The 19,729-nt window shown below is 44.2% G+C and overlaps 1 protein-coding gene across 5 annotated transcripts in view; it reads left to right on the forward strand.

Moving 5' to 3' along the window:
* Positions 1-19,729, forward strand: part of TTC7A (tetratricopeptide repeat domain 7A) — a 170,993-nt gene that overhangs the window by 110,750 nt on the left and 40,514 nt on the right. For all 5 annotated transcript variants that reach the window (XM_062637012.1, XM_062637013.1, XM_062637015.1 and 2 more), the window contains 3 exons: positions 2,011-2,127; positions 6,315-6,412; positions 12,620-12,754. In XM_062637012.1, the coding sequence (XP_062492996.1) occupies positions 2,011-2,127; positions 6,315-6,412; positions 12,620-12,754 (350 nt within the window). The remainder of the gene's footprint in view (positions 1-2,010; positions 2,128-6,314; positions 6,413-12,619; positions 12,755-19,729) is intronic.

Raw genomic sequence — 19,729 nt, forward strand, 5'->3', positions numbered from 1 at the left:
TCTGCATTTACTTGCAAATCTCTGTTTGACTACTTTCAGCTTCCAGCAACTTGGAGTTTCTGATGCCTTTTTTTCCCTTTAGATCAAAGATTCACAATTAGATAATTCTCCATGTAGGTTCTTGCAGACTGGAGCAAAATGATTTCTTTGCTGCTTCTCAGTTAAACCAAATAAACTGAGCCTCTTAAGCTGCTGATAAAATAGGCTTTTCTAACCCTCTGATCACTTGCATAACCTTTTTCTGAACCTCATCCCATTTTTAGTCATCTTTTGTAATTAAAGAGCAAGAGCTAGAAACAGGATTATAATGTCTTGCTGATGCTGTAAACGGGAATAACCACGTCTTCCAGCTCCTACTTGATTGTGCTTCCGTATATGGATGCTAAGGGTTGCTCGACCTCTTAACTGCATTGTTGTTCAGGAACTTCACATTTGTGATCTTTTATGATACCATTGCACTCCAGGGTATAACCTCCCATCTTTGTGGTGTGATATATATTCCTTGCTCTTAAGTGATTGATTCTGGATTGTGTTGTATTAAAACAAGCGTCATTCATATGATCCCGTTTAACTAAGGGATAGAGAGCAGCATGCATCACTGGCCAGCTTCTATTGCTAACCACTCATTTGAATTCAGATGTGGTTTTAGTGTGTGTCCACTGTTCTTTGTCCCAGCAAAATTTTTGATCAATTCACAGATCTAGCCCAAAAATAGCTACCTGAATCATAGTAATAGCACTTCCTTTCAGTTAGGGGGTCAGCATCTCTAAAGAGCCTAAGTTTGTACGTGGGGAATTTAGTTGAATACTTGTCCTGTGAGGTCAAACTGTAGCAGCAGCCATGAGAAGACTTCCCTATAGCAGTTCATACAGTTGGGCTACATTTTGGCAACTTCACCCCCCAAGAAAAACCCCACTAACATTGGTTAGTGCAGACTGGCACTGCCAGTTTAGCACATTACTGTAGGTACCACAGCATTGACTGCAGATTCCTAATTACTGCAAGCAAAGGATCTCTTACTCAGTTGCGGAGTCTTTTCTAACATCATCTGTTCAGTTGCTGTTGTCTCCTTCTGAAGTTGTTTGGATTCCTCAGGAGCCTGCAGGTCACATTCACAAAACTGGCTTTAGGATTTTTAACGCTCAGCTGTTCATGTTGTGTGCACATAAACGTGTAATTCAGAATGTGTAGGTCGTGGTCTTCATTAAAACATTTAAAGCAGAGAAGTAAATTTACGGTAGTAAATAAATACATTCAATCATCTTGGCGACTAGGCAAAGCAATAGAACGGGTGTTGTGAAGGATGGTGTTAAAAGCCATGCTAACAGCAAGTAGGTTGTGTCACTGCTGAATCTGTCTCCTAACCTCTGCTTGACCTAATTCTCCTGAATTCCAGTGGTCTGTGCAAGCATGTGCTCTCTAGGTGTAAGAATAGTAGCAGCAGCTACTCTGCCTGGAGAAAGAATGTCCAAGGGCTATCAGCTGTCTTGCCTGTAGGCATAAGATGATCGCTGGCTGGGGGTTAAGAAAAGGCATTTCCTTCCTGTGGGGCATTACATAATTATCCGCCTATGTTAAGTGTGTTGGGGCTTTTGTCTGAGGTTTATTATATAAGCTAGTGCTATGAGAAGATGCCAGACTAAGAAAACAGTCTGGCACATGTACTATGGCAGTTCTCTCTTCGTTCTGTTTTTAACGCTGTGCAACGTGAAATGAGAATCGCTGTGTGCTTCACCTTGTTAGCTTGGCAGTGCATTGCTTTTAACACTGTCCTGCCGGCTTTGTGACGCAAATTTGACTGCAGCTGAGGAATATTGTTAATCCTCTCATCTCCTTGTGGGGCATCGGAGTTGAGCCAAATGCAGTGTTTTGTGCTATGGTGTTTGTTTTCATTGCTGCACATACAATGCAAGTAAAAACGCTGGCTGCCAGGATCTCGCCAGGGCAATGGTGATTCTCCACGTTTATGAGGTGCCAATAAAACACAAGTTATTACTTTTTATCTTGCAGCTTACTCTTCACCAAAGTAAAACTGGAATGGATACATAAAGGACCCGAAGAGGCTCTGGTGACGTGCAGACATATGTTGCAGATGTGGCAGATGGTATATAATGTTTTACAGCACAGGTAAGCTTTCTCCACTAACAAGTCGGAGATGCAGCTATCTACTTTAGTTGTCTAGATAGTTATTTTGCAAAAGGGATAATAAACAGTACACTCTAAACAGGCACACATGTAGTATTTCTAGTTGTGATTAAAACCAAAACAAAAAAAAAACCCAAAAGATTTTAATATCCAAGATTTAAAAAATAATCAAAAGTCAAAAAAAAAAACACCAAAAAAACCTAATGAAACAGACAAACAGAAACCTCAACAAAGAAAGAAACCCTCAAGATTTTAAGCTTGAAGCAGCAGTTTCAACAAAGAGTTTCTAGTCTGGATGTCTAAACAACTCTATCCATATTCAGATGTCCAGAACGGAGGGCAGATTTTGCTGAGCATCCATCAACTATTGTTCACAGTCTGCAGCAGTTGGCACTGCCCAGGAATGTGTGGGGGTGATACAGCCCTGAACTGAGTAAGCCAAGGAAAAGCACATAGCCAAGACTCTGTCATGTGCTGTGGTTGCATGCTGGTTGCATAGCCTGGTGCTAACTGGGCAAGGAAAGGAGTGAAGGATGTAGTCTTTCTCCCTCCTCTTTTCTTAGTAAATCTGCGTTTAAATAGTGCTAGGTTCCCTGTTTGTTCCTTCTCTCATCTGCTTCCCCTCCAAAAGGAGAAGTTTAGAAAGTGTGAAAGTTACCAGGTTGGGTTTTCTTCCTTCTCACACCCTTTGAATATTGTCCTAGTCATGATACCACTGTGCAACTACTGTCTTGGGAATGTTATCACTTATCTGTGATGTCTGTAGAGGTTGTGTTTGAGGACAGCATTCCTGATGGCAAGAGTCACGACAGCAGACTGATGAAGCCTGTATTGTTCCCAGCTTCTGTATGCATTTCCATAAGCTTTACAAACACCAGAAGTGTATGTACAGAGTGATGCATGTCTATATACAAGTTGTCCTTGAGGGTTTATTAGTAATTCCTTGTTGGTTTAGCTAATGAGCAGCAGACCAAACACAAAAATCAAGGTATTTACATAGCAGCAGAGAAGTGGGCTCTTACAGGCTGGAATCATTGATTTCCTTAAACCTTAGGCTCTTTAGCTAAGGATTCAATCATGCACCTCTCACATGAATAATCTTTCTATCCATGAGTAGTCCTCATGAAGCTGATCAAATCCACAGTGAACACTTAAGACAATTGCAAGGGGGGACTGCAGGCCTGACACTGCAGAGAGTACATTGCAAAACAGACAAGTAGTTCAGCCATTTGGACTGCATTCGGATCCCATGCTCTGCTTGGCTGTTATACTTAAAGAAACAAGATGTGATAGCTTTAGAGGCTTTTGATAAGCTTTGGCCATAGAAGCCTAAACAAGACAAGTTGCTTTGCTTTTGCTTTTAGGAACTCTAATGTGTATGCCACTGCTATTCCCGGTGGGACTTTGTGGCTTTCTCAAAGAACAGGTCATAAAGCATTTTCTCCTGGGAAGTGCTGCTTGAAAGGTAACAAGAATGAGCTTGGTACCTGCAGTTTTAGGCTGGATTCAGTGACACAGGAAGCCCCGTGTATTAAGCAGATTGCAGCAGTATCAGCTAACAAATATGCCAAATATTCGGGGTTGGCCTTGCAGAGGAGCTTAAGGGGAATTCTGTCCAGCGAGACTTGGGCACAGGCATTTTTTAGGGCTTCTGGGAAGAGAGAAGCCTGTATTTCTTAAGATGAAGTTGAGAGCTGTTGGACCCAGTATTCTGTACTAGCTCAATAAGCAGCTAATCGCATACACAATTAAATTGCACTTTAGTTACACTGGGTGGAGTGGCAGTGTGTCCCGCTGTCAGCCTTTCCAGTGCTGTGTGCAGAAGGCAGATCATCTGGCTACTGTCCCTTCTGTGATGCCTGGAAAAGCTTTCTTGGCTGAAGGCCTCGTACTGCAGCTTTGAAGAAGTAGTTCATTTCCAGCCCTCGTCCAGGATAGCAAATAAAGCCACTGGGAGTGGGGTTTTTGCACAATGCACTCCACTTAGTTTTCAGGCTGGGTTTTCACTTTGTTTTCCCAGTTAAAAGGCCCTGCTGTGGACTGTACTGAGGTACGTCCTGTTAACTGAGGTCCTATCACCAAACCAACTCTGAATGCTGCTCTCCTGCAGTTTTACTGTGTCCACACTTATGCCATCCACCAGCCTCCTTTGGGTAGAAGCACAGCTGCCATGGTTTAACCTCAGGCAGCAGCTAAGCACCACACATCCACTTGCGCATCACCTACCCACAGTGGGATGGGGAGGAGAATCAAGAAGAAGGTAAAGCCTGTGGTCTGAGATAAGAACAGTTTAATAATGGGAATAAAATATATTAATAATTATAATGAAAAGGGAGACAACAAAAAGAGAAAGAACACTCTTCCCTCCCCCCCCACCAAATAAAAGATAAGTGATGCATAATGCAGTGCTCACCACCGACTGACCAATGCCCAGCACATCCCCAAGCATCAGTCAGCCCCTTCTGGGTAACTCCCCCCAGTTTATACACTGGGCATGATGCGCTGTGGTATGGAATACCCCTTTGGGTAGTTTGGGTCAGGTGTCCTGTCTCTGCTCCCTCTGGCAGAGCATGAGACTGAAAAGTCCTCGATTAGGGAAACCACACCTTAACAACAACTAAAACCATTGGTGTGTTGTCAGCGTTATTCTCAGATTAAATTAAAAACCATAGCACTGTAGCAGCCCTAGGAAGAAAATGGACTCTAACCCAGCTGAAACCAGGACAACAGCATACAAACCAGTGTCCAGCCATGTGTCTGAGCAGTGATTCTGTGGTGATGGCTGCTGCGTCAAAGCCGTGCTTCCCTCATGGGAGCGATGTTTCGAAGTGCAGCTTCTGTTTTCCTGCATGTGCAACGCACCAGTAAGACAGAAATGCCCCTATGGTTCCAGCAGCAGCCCCCAGGCAGGGCACTTACACTCAGGTTAATCCTGGCTAGGTAGAGGATAGAGGATTTACTTTTCCTTTGTATCTGTCACCACATGTTAGTTGGAAATGGGGTATCAGTGCATTTGTGCAGTCGAATGCTCAAGAATACAGCAGCCATTAACGGAAACCAAAATGTGTGATCCCAAAGCCCAAGTAAAATTTTAATTAGCTATTGTAAATATAATTACTGCTATGATGAACAACAGTGAGTGGCTTTCAGTACTAGATTTTTAGCTGAGAAGGACAAGACATTGTTTATTTTTTGCTATTGTTTTCTGTGATAACAGATTAATCACATTTAAAACCAAATAGCCATCCCAAGCTAATTCTTCTGCTAGATCAATGCAAATTCAAGGGAATCCTGTGCAATCCCTACCAAAGGACTGATCAGATTGGAAGATGGGGCATCTACAGCAATCATGAGAGCTTGTTTCCTGGGAGGAAGATTGTCCAAAGCCTGAGCTGCAGGCTTGGGAGCGTGCCAGAAAAAGTAGCCAGGGCAGTCGCTTTTCCTTTTGATATTTTGTCCCTTAATGGATGATGAGAGGAGATTTCATCACCATCTGATCCTGGGGGGATGGCAGGCTATGTGGTGACAGGAAGGCTCAGGAGACATGTGTTAAGTGAGTCTTCATGAGGGTTTTTTTGGTGGTTGTTTTCTGTGGGTTTCTCTCTGTAAGACCTCTGCAGTGAGGACAGAAGAGCAGACCGGGTAGTCCTCCTTTCATAAAGAGTGCTGTGTGGTACCTTTAATCCTCCTCCTCTGTTTGAACAGAATGCAGGTGGGAGAGGAGAAAATAATCCCTTTGAAATGAAGGAATTAGCACCTGGGTGGAAGGTGGTAATTGGTTTGTTTCAAACGGATCATCACAGCAGGGCTGCGAACAAATCCTTCTGCACATGAGCCCAATGGATGGTGGTTCTTCCTGGGCATAGGGCTGCTGGTTGGCCTCCTCCTGTCTGGCTCCTAGCTGCCAATACGTTCCTCATCGAGTCCCAACAGCCAAATAAAGTGATACTGGCATGTGCCCTGGAGCCCTTGCTGGGCACCGTGTCTCTGAGCTTCCTTCCATGGGCAGGGTGGTGGTGTTATAACAACACATTCAGGAGGCTGAAGTGGAGTGGAGAGCTTCAGTTTTCAGGTCCAGCGGCAGCTAGATGAGACTATTGCCAGCTTCAAGGGCAGTGTTGTCTCTCTGCTGAAGAGCGGCCGGGTGACATGGTTTTGTTTCTTTACAGTGGCTCTGAGAAAGGAAGTAGTGTCACCGAAACCCCAGTGATCAAAAAGCATAATGGACTGCATCTCACGCTCCCAGATGCTCACGATACCGATTCTGGTGAGGAAACAAGATTTGTTCTTTCCCATCCTAAATGCTTTTGTGAGAGAGGAATGTTTTGTTTTCTTTGGCATGGGTGGGAGGCTGTGTGCAAGTGTGTTGCTGGGCCGGTGGTCAGGAGGTCCAGATCTGTCTCCAGGGCCATCTCTCCTGCACAACATGCGCTGTGGTTTGGCTGTACCTGGCTTTCCCATGCAGAAAACAGTGATTCATTCCTGCTTCCTTTTACAAAGCTCTCTTAGATGAGCATATAAGGAATTAGACGGGAGTTCACTATGCTTCTGCAAGAACTGGATAATTCAGTTCTTTTTTCCCCTCCTCCTTTTACCTCCCTTCCCCCATATTTAATCCTTTTTATTTGTCCTGATCAAGCCTTTTATTCTTGTGGTTTTGGAAAGCTGAGTGAGTGTCAGTTCTTATTAGAAGGTGATTTGCTTTGGGATTTGTACATGAACCTTGTGATGCTTTGTTGTATGGTAAGTACACATTTACAGTAGCAGATATAGCCAGATGGAAATAACTGAGACATCAAAGCTAATCTTGGCAGGAAGGGGAAAGGAAGCTTTCAGAGAGTGCTGCTGACTTGTGATTTTTATCTTAAGTCTCGTGACATTTGGTGCTTCCTTTAAAACCCTCGCTCAAAATCAGATGATTATGTGAGAAACTTGCCTTGTAACTTGGAGAAGTGACTTTCTACCCTTGTGGATGTAAAAGGGTGATCCTCACAGGCTGAGAAATTGGACAAGGAGACTATAAAAGCTTCATTTTAGAAACCCTAACACTTAAGTCTCATGCTTTGGGGTAAGGGAATTAGGGTTTGTTCGAGTTTTAATCATGATTGTTAGGAACTGGTAAAGCTGATCACATGCTCAGCATATACAGCTGAGATGGAAGACAAGCTCTTCTGTGTTAAGTACATGACTTGCATTAAATTATGAGTGTTTATTTACACCCACCGATGTTTAAAAAGCATTGCAAGGTTGTGTCTTGAGCATACAAACATTCAAACATCAAAACACTATTCAGTGTGTCTGCTCTTTCGTTTGTAGTGTTAAACCCTTAGGGTCTATGTTTATGACATAATAATCTTCCTTATTCTGTAGACACGTATCTGTGTAACTTTTAATCTGTTTAATCCATTTTTATTACTCTTTGCTGTATTTTGTATGGATCCTTTTTCTCGTTGTTTATATGGCAGTGTTCTATAGTCTTCAGCTTCATTAAAGAGACAGACCAAGTTTAGCACAGATAGATGAAGAAGATGTACTAAATACATATGTGCTGTTTGGCATATTAAAAATGGTCTGAAAACCGGAGTGGATAGGACATGAACAATTCCTGGTGATACAAAATTGTTTAGGATAGTTATTAATTGAAGATAATTGTGAAGATTTGTGGAATATGTGTTATTGTCCCAAATGCTGGGCAGTAAAATGGACTTTCAGTGAATATATGAAAATGATTTGGAAAACACCGTAGGTGGTTTGCAGAATCCATCAGGCATTGGGCATTACTAGGAAAGCAGTAAAACCCCCAAAATATTATTTGCCACACTACTTTTGTTATCCATCCAATTCCCACTCTTCTGCTGAAACAGGGAAGTGGCTTATGGTGCCTAGACTGGGGGGCTGAGTGTGGACTGATCCCTGCCCCTTCAAGTCTAGCTGTGCTTAATGCATCATAGAGGCATTCTCACTCTTCTGGACATCCTTTGCCTTGCTTTGTAGTTGAAGAAAGGAGAGTGGCCAGGTTTGGGCTACACCCACTTCACAACAAGGTCTTGAGACCAAACTGTCACCAGCAGAGCCTGTAACAGTTTGATGTGCTGCTATGCCACCCTGCTAAGAGCTCACTCCTGTCTCCTGCTCACTCCTCTGCTCAGCTCTTTGTGTAGTGCCCTCCTCGAAACGCACCTGGGTTGGGTACCTGCTTCAGCATGCTCTTCGCCTCGTTCTAGCAGCCAACATGCAATGGAGCAGCTGTGATGCTGCAGAAAGCGCTCTGTGCCACGGTACTGCTGCCAGAAAGCAAATTCATGTAAAGCACAAGCTGTAAACCAGCTTTTCCCACACATGAAGTGATTTGCACTGAATGCAGCTTGATTTTAGCCAAGAAATTTATTCCTCCTCCACTTCAAGAATGTAGGTTTCCATGCTAACGTGGCTGCACCCACAACGCATGTAAGGATGGGGCTGGTACTGAAATCCTGCCACCCGCCTTAGCGCAGGACTGATTCCAGCAAGGGTCTGTGCTCGCTGCTCTGCAGGCTCTAGGTGCTGCTGTTCTCCGTCTGCAGAAGGGAGGCAGCTGGGTCTGCTGTCCTGGTTGGGAGCCCCTTTGAGGCAGTGGGGGGGAGACTGGAGAGTACCTGTCTATCCCCCCTTGCCCTTGTGCCTCCCCAGAGCTGCGGCTGTGGCTGGCTGCTCTGAAGGCAGGGCGGGGGGAGTGTGTCTGATTTTTTTTGCACCATTCTGGACCAGGCTTCATTTTCCATCCTGAAATCCCCTGGGAGCGTGCGGCAGCATCGCTGCAATGCACAGGCACTCTGTGATCTTCAGACTCGTCACTGAAGGGGGGGATTACTGCGGCTGGGTTTGACACCGGCCTCCCCCTCGCTTAGACCACAATGAGATTATTTGCTGTGCCAGAATTCTAGGTTTGCTGCCAGGGAGATTAATTCCTCTTTATTTTCTTCATCTTCTCCGAACTGAAGCAATGTTCCTAACTAAATTCACTGATACCGGTCAGCTGCCTTGCTATTTCATTCTTGTTCTGATTTACTCTTATCTTACAATGCTCTTGCCTGAAGTGATTTAGGCTGGGGAGTTCCGTGTTTCTTACAAGCCTCGTAAATCTACTGAGGTACATTTCTATTTTGATAGCAGTTTTTCCCTAGATGCAAAATATTAAACTTGGTCCTTCTTGGTCTTATAACAAACCTAGAACAGTGCTTTGAAATTATTCAGATGTATTTTGTGTGGCTTATACACAGAGCTCGTCACGACAGAATCAATTTTGTTATATTTATGATGTATTTCCAAAACGTTTGGAGGGCTTTATTGTAGAATGGGAAGTTTATATTCTGTCGAGTGGAGCTGTTAAAAAGAGGAAGAGACGGCACTAAAATAACGAATTGATGTGATATCTTCTTATGCCAACATTTTTATGTATTTTGAGGCATGACATTAAAGCTCTGCGAGACAGCTTTTGTGGTGGTTTTTTAGCATATAAAGACCTACATTTCTTTAGGAGGATATCTTTTATAATGAGACATTCAGAGACATTTCTTTTAATGTTGCTTGCAGTTTTCCACCCTGAGGTCAGTGATAACCTGTGCAATATGTGCCTGCCTCCTCTCTCGGGAGGCAGAGTGTGCTAGAAGTATACTCTTTTCTGGCTCCAGCAGCCTTCAGCCCACCCCATATTGCTCACCCAGGGTTCAGAGCTGTGGCTGAGCCCCTTTCAGTCCCGAGGGACCAGTTTGGCAAAGACCTTCTCTTCCAGAGTTTATTTGAGCAGACAAGGTTTAAGGAGTATTCCTGTGAGCGGTCCTGCAGGGATGGGTAAGAGCAGCAGCAGCAAGCATGCAGGTATGGGCTGGGTAGGGACAGCCTTTTCATCTGGGACGTGTGTGTCAAGGAATATATCTGTCCTGAGGCTGGGCAGGGATGAGAAGGGGTTGGGTGGTCTCTGCCTGGTAGGATGGTTTGCTTCCTCGTGCAAGCTGAAATGGAAAAGAAAATAAACACCAAAGGACTGGAACGCCAGAGGCTGTTAAACACAAAGAGCCTCCACTGTAAATTGCTCAGTAACTTGGGTTCCTTTCTTATGGCTGTGCAGGTTGAAGCCCACACCACTGGGTGAGGTCAGCCTCAAAAGCTAGGCTCTCCCTCGTGGCAACTACCCGGCTAATGGAGAGGAGAAGGGGCTAACTCATGTTCATCTGAGTAGTATCCCTATAAAACCTGCTTTGCAAGGGGAGGATGCTTTAGTAGTTCCTAAGTGGCTGTTCAGCCTCACAGCCGTGTGTGAACCTCTCCAAAATGCACTAAGGTGCCTTACAGTGTCAAAGCGTCCTTGGGTTGACTTGCAAGGAAAAGAGGATTTCACTGACCTCTGTGAGGATGGGAATAAAACACCAGCCCTTCTGCCCACCTAATGCAGTCACACCAGCGTTACACATGGGTGCTTGCAAGACACAGTTCCAGACAGACTCTCTGAAAGAGGGCAGTCTTGGCAGAGAAGTGCAATGCTGGAAGTTGCTTTCAGAGCCTGCTAACATGAGCGGGAGGGCTGATGTAAGGATCTGGTTAGGCTGACTGCGAACTCCCCAAATCCCATGTCATCTTTTCCAAGTGTGCCATGTAAAAGGCAAGAGGTCTGCCCCTAACTTCAGAGTGCCCCTGATAACACCGCTGGGTGCTCACGTGGCCGTTTTCTTGTTGCCTCTGCACTGCAAGGAAGCTGTGTTTTGAGTGGCTGTTTTCCCTCTATCCAACATCCATTGTCTGACTTGAACTCCTGGGAGCTTCTGTGGGGTTTTTCCCAGAGGCAGGGATCGGGGAGAGGAGTGTGAGTGGGCAGGGCAGGAGGAGTCATCCCATGCAGTGGAACAGGCTGAAGATGGATCTGTTAAATATGATAAATCCTCTGCATGAAGCAGAATGGCTTTTACTGTACCATTAAAGCCATGATTGCTACATTACTGCACTGTCATCTCTTGGAACATGAGATCAGGAATGTCTGAAAATACATAGGAATTTAAGAAATGCATCTAGGAAGAGCACATTTGCGTTTTCCAGGGGAGCTGTGGGAGGTGCCTGCGTTGCAGGGCTGTTCTGAAGTTCTCCTGCTTAAAATGAGTGACATTGGTTAGCAGTGAGATAATGGGACACATATTTACCATAGCAGTTTTAGGCTTCCAGTTGCACTCGTGGCCTCTCGCTAGCCATGACCCTCTTGGGGCACACAGTGCTGCCCCAGGTTAGGCAAAAGCTGCAGCCTGTATCCTGCCCTGCACCACACAGGTGTCTTTGTGAAGGAGCATGGGGTGGAAATGTGCTTCCTCTTGTCCCTGGCAGAAGGCTGGGTCCCTGCTCAGCACCCAGAGAAGCCAGCCCTCTCAGAGAGCGCTTAATGCATATGCCCCGTGACAGGCTTTTTGCCCTTCTGCCCCTTCCCTTGCCCAAAGCCGTTCCAGCTCCTCCTGTTCCTAGTCTCTGCTGCTCCCTCAGGGTGGCTGCAGTAAGAGAAAGTGGCATTTTGACTATGGGATCTTGTGGTCTGCGAGGTGAGCTTGTAAGGATAGATTGAAGAGCAATGCTAATCAGCACAAGTGCTTTCAGTCACAGCAGCTCTCCAGAGAAAGAGCTTATCAACCTTAAAGTGACATTAAACCTATGCATATTGGAAATACTTATTTCCCAAAGCTTTATGAAGCCAAGTCTGAAATCTCATTTTGTAGCTTCTAGTTTTATTACCATCCTCTTGGTACCCATCTGAGAGATTGGCTCACCAGTATAAACCCACGTGCTGTACTGGAGGAGGTGGTCTCTGCCCATGTGTTCTTCCTGGGAGCAGCTCTGATGTGATGTTTTATCCCAGACGTGCAAGCGCCAAGTACTTGATTCTTGCGTAAATGTTACAGCACACACTAAAGGTTAATACAGTCAAAGCACCGAGCTCTCTGCTCCCCGGGGTCAAATGAAAACCCTCACTGCCTCTAAACCAGTAGAACAATATTGATGTCACTTGAAATGTGTGTGCTGTGTGAACGGTGCCAAGCTGCTGCGTAATGCTGTGCTAAGATTTTACATTAGTGGGGCATGCTTTGTGATTGTATGGTGACAGTGTGCTGATAACACTGGTTACTAAGAAGTCTTTGGAGGAAATATTTGGTGGTAGAGTTCTGTTTCCCACATGAGCAAAATACAGTTGCTTCCGTGATAAATGCTAAGCAGACCTTTACAACATTACTGTCTGTCTCTTAATTCGCTTGTTTGAGCCGCAGCCCTTGGGTAATTTAGTGTTTTTTTTTCAGTAAATTAACCTTTTATAAAACATATCTCCCCAGTTGGTCACAGCAGAATTCTTACTACGTCAGACCGATGCAGTGAGTGGAGAACCAGACCTGCAGCCTTAATGAGTCAAAGAAATATCCCATAGAAGTATACAGTGCGTTATTGTTCTTGTTTGTTTGGTCTGTAGGATCACAGCGAGCCTCTTCACTTGCTGCATCAAGACTGGAACAGGCCATGTCTGAAATAACTATGCAGAGCAGCGCAATGAAGCAAGGACCTATGCAGCTGTGGACAGCTCTTGAACAAATCTGGCTACAAGCTGGTAAGTCCTGGACCACCTGGAGTTCCTTTTTCCCTCCGGTGATGAATGAGATGCTAAAGTATTAGTGAAATAGTTGAAACCAGGAGTTGAAATTCACTTATTCCAGCAGAAAATCTGCTTATCTATCCTGGCTGGTTTTTGAGATACCATTTACTTGATTCTGTATAACACACCCCCCACCCCCCAAAAAAAAATAATACAGGAGTAGTGTGATTTTTTTCAGCTCACCTCTATTTTTCCGTAATACACAGAAAACTTGAGTCATCATTGAAATATATTTTTCAAAGAAGAGGGTAGGCAGTTCTTCAGTAAGGGATTGTAGTTGGTAGGGACATTTATTTTCATTCTCCTTTTCCTGTGTGCTTCCCTGTAATAACACTGGGCAAACCACATATTAAATATTATTGAGACTGGGAACTTTCCAACCTTGCAGAGTTTTAAGTTTTTAAAAGAGCAAGTCCTCCACTCATTTATCCTAGGCTGTTTGATTCTCCCAAGGACTTGTAGGTTGCATGTCAGTTTGAGACACTCATGCAGAGATGCTACAGCAGAGCACATAAAGGGAGCAGTGAGATCAAGCTCTACCCAGAGGCGATCTCCAGACTCATGAAAGGGTTTTATGTAGGACAGTTGGTGAGGATCAAAGCTGCCCAGCACATTCTGCCATTTGCATTCCAACATTTCGGGACTGATAGGAAATGTTCTGACCCTGCAGTTTTGCTCTCAAGAGACGCAGCTTTTCTCCCACAGCTGGGCCTATAGCTGTGCACCTGAACTTACATTTGAGTGCTGTGATTGCTTCTCTACAACAACAGCAAAAAGCAGAGCCCACTGGAACCTTGCTGCTAATTTGCTATTCTGTATGCAGGAGAACCTTTCAAAGTCTCATTTCACTAATCTGTGCAATTGGCAATTCTCACATAAAACCTGGCAGTCTCACCCTACTTCTCCGCAAAGATTTTTATAGCTGTTTTTGTGGGCCATTTCTTACCAATTAGACTTCAGTTCTGGTTCAAAATACATGACTTTCTTTTTTGTTATGATTTGACTTAACTGTTAAAGAACAGAAGAAGCTACCTTTTGGAGTGCATCATCCTTTTAAGTTAACCCCAAGTGTTCACATACATTTACATGGCTTGCATGTACGTAAATTTCAATGATGTGCTTCGGGCTTCAAAGTTCCTCACAATATTTTGCTTTATTCAGTTTATGCTCCTGATTTAAGGCTGCAGAGGAGGCTGGTGTGGAGAAAAAACCCTGAGCTTATTGCGATAAGTCAGATGTCTGTTGTCCATCATCCTACAGATAGCTGTAGGCAGTAGACGTTTTGCTGCTGTGTGAAAAGACAAAAGCAATAAAGACCTAGTGCTTGCTGTGCCCTAGCTGTGAATTGCTGTGATTACTTTTCAGTGTAAATCCAGTGCCTTTCTCAAAGGTGTTAATTAATTCTTTTTGATAGAATTTATTCTTAGAAGCTGTAACTTTTTTGTCCTATCATTTTTTAAGTCTTTGTTTCATGCTTACTTCTAGCTGTACTTGAATCAGAATTGATATTCTGAAAGTACATACTGCGACTGCTTTGTAATGTCCTTACTGAAGTCAGTTATTGTTATGGATGCAGCTTAATGAGCTCTTGGTGAGATACTGCCCATTGTCTTCTCGCAGTAGTGTGGAAGTCGCTGCATCCTGAGAGATGCAGGTATTTTGAGGTAGTCTTTACTCTCTGCAGACAAGGGCACAGCACCTGAATAATTAGAGGACTTCTTTGAAGTGGGTTGGATCTAACACTAGGCTTAGTGAGTGGAATAGTCCAAAAGGGTATCACTGACCCTCTGTGATAGAATCTTTCTCATAAGAAGTTAATAACTTCCAAAATAGAGGCATTTTATAAACAACGAATTAAACAGAGATGTGCGGTCAGAACCAGTTGAGGAAGTCACATGCTTTCGCATTACAGCTCACCCCCAAATTAACAGCTGTGGAAAGCAACAGGCGATAACAGTCTGACACCTGCATCTGGAGTCCCTTCATATTAATGAAAGAGCTGCACCAGTACACTGTAGATTTCTATCAAGTTTAGCTTGGGCTTGTTCTTTTTCAGTCAATGACTAATCTTGTGGCTCTAGGCAAGTTGCCTAACTTTTTCATACCTCAGTGTCCTATCTCTAAAGGGGAAAAACTGTTAATCTGCCTTTAGGGAATGGCTTGTGTGTTGTTGGGTTTGCTGTCATTAATGCTTTAACCTTTTTACATGAATCATAAATCTTTAGATGATAAAATTATTACAATTATTTCCTAACCTCATACTAACAGCAAATTTATAACAAAGCATCTGTCCTTTTCAGACACGAACAGGACGCAGCTGGCCATGTGTCTGTGTGTGGGTATGAATTTATAGCACAGGCTGCAATCGTGTCTGGGTTCCATTATAGCCATTACAGTTCCTGTGCCTCTTCATATCCCAAGGCATGAAAATGAATGTGATGAACCAAGTGATGGAGTTGGAGCACTTAAATTGGAAAGGGGTATACAAAGCCAGCTATCCCACAGCTGTGTGAGGCTGTTCCTGCAGCCCTCCAGCAGCCAGGCCAGGCCACAGAGCCAGCACATACTCCTGCAAAAGGGCCTGTTAGTGGGTGGTAGCTCTCAGATGGTGCTTACAGAGGGGAATCCTTGCAGTGTCATTCTCCACCTGCAGCTGCAATTGGAGTTCCTGCCTATTGCAGAAGCATCCTCAGTCCCTTGGAGCTGGAGAGCCCTTGCTGCACTCCTGATAGGTCTCACAATTAATGCCTGAGAATATGTGCATCCTTTAATCGTGGCTGAAGGCAAGGCTGTGAACCCTGTGCAAATAGTTAAGTATCTTTACCACAACACGAAAGAGATTGTCTTATGCATACGAGGGCATAGACATAGTGTTTTTATCTGTAACTTTTCTAGGTTTATGACCAGCACAGTTATGTAGGGAAGATAATAAAGCAGCAGCTTTGGAAGTGCAGCTGCTAAATCCAGATGTGCTGCACTATAATGGATGCTGCACCTTGTTCTCTGCAGCAATGCCTGGTGAATTTTAGCAAGTTAAGTACTTTTTTAGCTTCCTGTAAGTGACCAAATTGCTACTTGGTGGGTCTGTGGTTGCTCGAAGGAGCACTCTTCTCTTTCACACATCCAAATAGAACTGCGAATTCTCGCTGTTAATCTTATGTCCAGCCTTCTCTTGCAGGACCAGCTGCAAGTACAGTCATCTGCAGCAGGGAACTTAGCACGTTTCTTGGTAGGCTTCTGTATCTTCCTGTTTTCCCTGCAGGTAGTCACAGTTAACTTTGGAAGAGTACAAGGTCTGCTGTCCCCAAAGACTAGCGAGGTTGTCCACTCCTGACAGCTAGCATGCTTGGAATGCTAATAGGCATATTCTGTTTGTGAGTGTTCTGCAGCAAAGACTGTTAACACAGCTTGTCTGGTCTCTTTCATCAAAAACCCTTCTTCCAGTCCTCTTGAAGAGCAGTGACTCTTAAAAGGGAGCCATCTCATTAAGTTTAACATTAATAAGCCCAAATGTTGTTCTTGGCCACAAATCTGAGAAACAGCTCATTTCGTGGAGTACTCAGGGAGGATGCTGCAGTGCACTTGCCATGGTCATGCAGCTCCAGGAGAGGTGGTCTTTATGCAGTCCTTACGCTCATTTCTCCTCTTTGTTCTTCTTTTCATGTCTGAGAGCTTGAATTCAACATTGAGAGGAGAGAAGGAACTTCTGTAGCATTGATAAAGCTTGTTAACTCCTACCTCTTGTTGCAGGAGGAGCTGCAAGGGGAATCCTAGACATTACTGGTGATAATACTGCTTGTGTTACCAAGAGGAATGTCTGACCTAGGAACTATTTCTACCCCTTATTTCCTTTATAAAATCATGCCAGTACTCTTCCTTTCTGTTCAGAGAATACAGTCATGCTGTTTGGCGAAGGGAAATGTACTTGAAATAGTTCAAATTGATGGCCAAAATTTACCTTCTTTCAACAGTTTTATAAGATCACTTTTGACCCAGAGAGGAAAGCGTGTCAGTACTGAAAAGAAATAGTTTTAATAGTTTTAAGCTGTTTGGGTAACCGGAGTGATTTCTTATCTGAAGTACATGTGATTATATTTCCAGGCAATAATAACAGTATGCTCTATTTATATGGAGCATTTTAGACTGCTGCAAGCCAGTTTTAATAAAAGTTCTAATATCCCAGCTCCTGTTGCTATATTATTGTAAGCTTTACTTTTAACTACAATGTCCACTCTGTCTTCACTAGTACTTTATATCTGACAATTTAGCTTCTTGACTAACCCAATACTTTACCAAATATGGCCACTCACAGCAAAGTAGGTCTGGTAATTTGATCTAAGTTTGGCTAAATGCCTGCTAAGCGCAGTCTGCAAAACTCACCAGGTAGACCTACGGCTAATTTAAAGGAGCACTTAAAGGAAAATGGCTAGGATAACTATTCCATGTGCTCGCAGTGGGGCTGGAGTGGGCTACCTGCTGTCTTGAGTTTACCCTAGGGAAAAAATACTGTAATGAACATGCCATGGATGAGAAACGCAAAGAGAGGCAGTGCGGCAGAGAGCAGTGAGCTAATGGAAAAACATCTGCTCCCCTCAGCTAGGGACAGCAGGAACTTTCTTTTTTCCCTTCACAAAATGCCTGTGATTTATTTATTTTATTCCATACGGGCCAGTTCCTGGGAAAAAGCCGTGTTGGAGGAGATGGGCTGTGTCTAAGGGCCAGTGGGCTGCAATCTCAACCCTGGCTGTCCCATGCTGCACAGCAGGTGCCCAGTTTGTGTTCACGTGGGTGCTTACATGCTCCTCCTTCCCTTTCAGCCATCCTAAGCCCCCTCAAGTTATTAGCACTGATATTAAAGGCATTCATCAGAGCTGGGAAACATCTTCACTGACATTGCCAGAATAGCTGGGATCAGATGCTGCTGTCCCATGATGCAGCGTTGGTTGTTGGAGCAATTCTAATATTTTTCTGTCTTCTTATTTGTTGGGTTTTTTTTTAAGTGCTTTCAAATTTTAGAATTTCAAATTCAGAATGTCCCCATTCACTGCTTTAAGTTGTTGAGCTCCGTAAGCGCTGCTGGTTTTTGTGGCTCTCTACAGTGACACAAAGCAGTATGAAAAGTTGGAGCCTGCAAGAGCAAGCAGGAGAGGGTCCTTTATTCTCCTCAGCGATAGCTGTGTAATAAAGCTGTACTGCAACAATGCCTGCCCTGCAGTGTTTGCTCACTAGGAGGGATTAGGAACACTTAACACCAGAGATAGAAATGGTAAAGTGAGCAGGTTTGGTCCACTTTGAAGTGTTGTTGGTGAAGCTAAGAAGCCTCCTGGTTTAGCAAGCTCTGTCCTAGGCTTTTCTGGTGCTGGCTAAGGACCACCAAATTCCCTATATCTCTTCATGTGAATGTCCTTAGGGGGGAGATGCTAGGTTTTGATCTACATTCTCCAGGTTGGTTTATTGTGTTTTCTATCAGCAGTGAATCTAAAAAGTCAAAAGGAGTCTTGGCCCTACATCAGTATCGGGCATTTTTGGATTGCTTCCCCCATTCCTGAGGCTTCTGGATATTGCTCATTGCTGGAGCAGGACATGAAATGCTGTGGACTGATAATCCGTTGGCATGGGCGGTCTTCAAAGAGCACATGCCATTTCTCCAAATCTGGGACATGCAAACATGTACGTGTGTGTTGAGCACTCACTTGAGAAGGACACGGCCAGCAGCTAGCAATGCTCTTTGTTAAGCAGTCTGTGGATCCTTTGCCAAGAGATGCAGGGGAACCTGTTGCAGTGCCAGTAGTGCCCAGAGAACAACAGAGGGTACCAAATACTCATATTTCCTCAGCTTCTCAGTAAATTTTGGGCAAGTGTGGACACTCAAGAAGAAGGAATCAGGACATTTATTCATGCCAAAGACAGAAAATAGGAATTTATACTTAACTGGGTTGGAATATGAAGACTTAGGAGTCCTTTCTTTGGCTACAGCCAGTAATACATGTTTTGAAAGAGGGCACAGGAAAACCCAAAAGGTGCCCTTTTAATGGAATCATTTTATGTCACCCTTATTGGTGTTGGCCTTATTGCATCTCTCAGCTGTGAAACAGCTGTTTCCTCACCAGTGAGCAGGCCTTACTTCACAGAAAGGAACCAGCTTTTTCTTAGTATTTCAAATAATGGTTTGACCATGCCATTTAGTGTAGAATATAGCCTGTGGTGGTTCTGTGTTGCTTCCAGAAACTTTCACTCTAATTAGTAAATAAAGAAGATAGTGGCCATTTCAGCCCCTGTGAGACCCAAAGCTTGGACACTCAAAGTGGACCCCTGGCCTCCAGTTAACTACCAGTTTGCATGCAGAGATAGCCTTTGAGGATGTAAGTCTGTTGCCTCTTTCAAAAGAGTGTCTGAGCTCAGGTGGATGGGAACATGTGGCAGTTTCTGTTCTTCATTTCTGTATCGCAGGTTTTCATCAAATGAAATGATTGCAGTCAGGATACAGCTTGAGGAATGTTCCATCTAATCTACCCACAGATTGCCAAGCTCCTGCATGCAGGGTGGTGCCATAACATGGAACAGTGACTAAACCTCATCTATCGGAAAGTAAAGTGTTGGGGGAGAATCCTTTGTGGCAGTAACAGCTCTGTACTCACTGCTGAAGGCAGAGCTGTCTCAGAGGAGCAGGTCTTTCCAGCTGGCTAAGGGCTGCCGCAGTTACAAGCAAGTTACAATCCTGAAGGCAGATGATGTGAAACAGAAATCACCTCCCTACACATCCTCACAGGTGCTGTCACCTTTCTAAAGCATGAAGTGCTGCTCCCCGCTGTACCACCCTGCTGGGCTTCTGACTGCATTGCGCTGGCCTTGTCACTGTGCAGTAGCATTTTTGGGGTGGACAAGAGTAGACAAGTGCTTTAGATCTGGCAGGCACACACAACCAGGTGG

The sequence above is a fragment of the Pezoporus occidentalis genome, unplaced genomic scaffold (assembly GCF_034315485.1).
Source record: "Pezoporus occidentalis ecotype Australia unplaced genomic scaffold, CSIRO_AGI_Poc_V1 ctg50, whole genome shotgun sequence".
Lineage (NCBI taxonomy): Eukaryota > Metazoa > Chordata > Aves > Psittaciformes > Psittacidae > Pezoporus > Pezoporus occidentalis.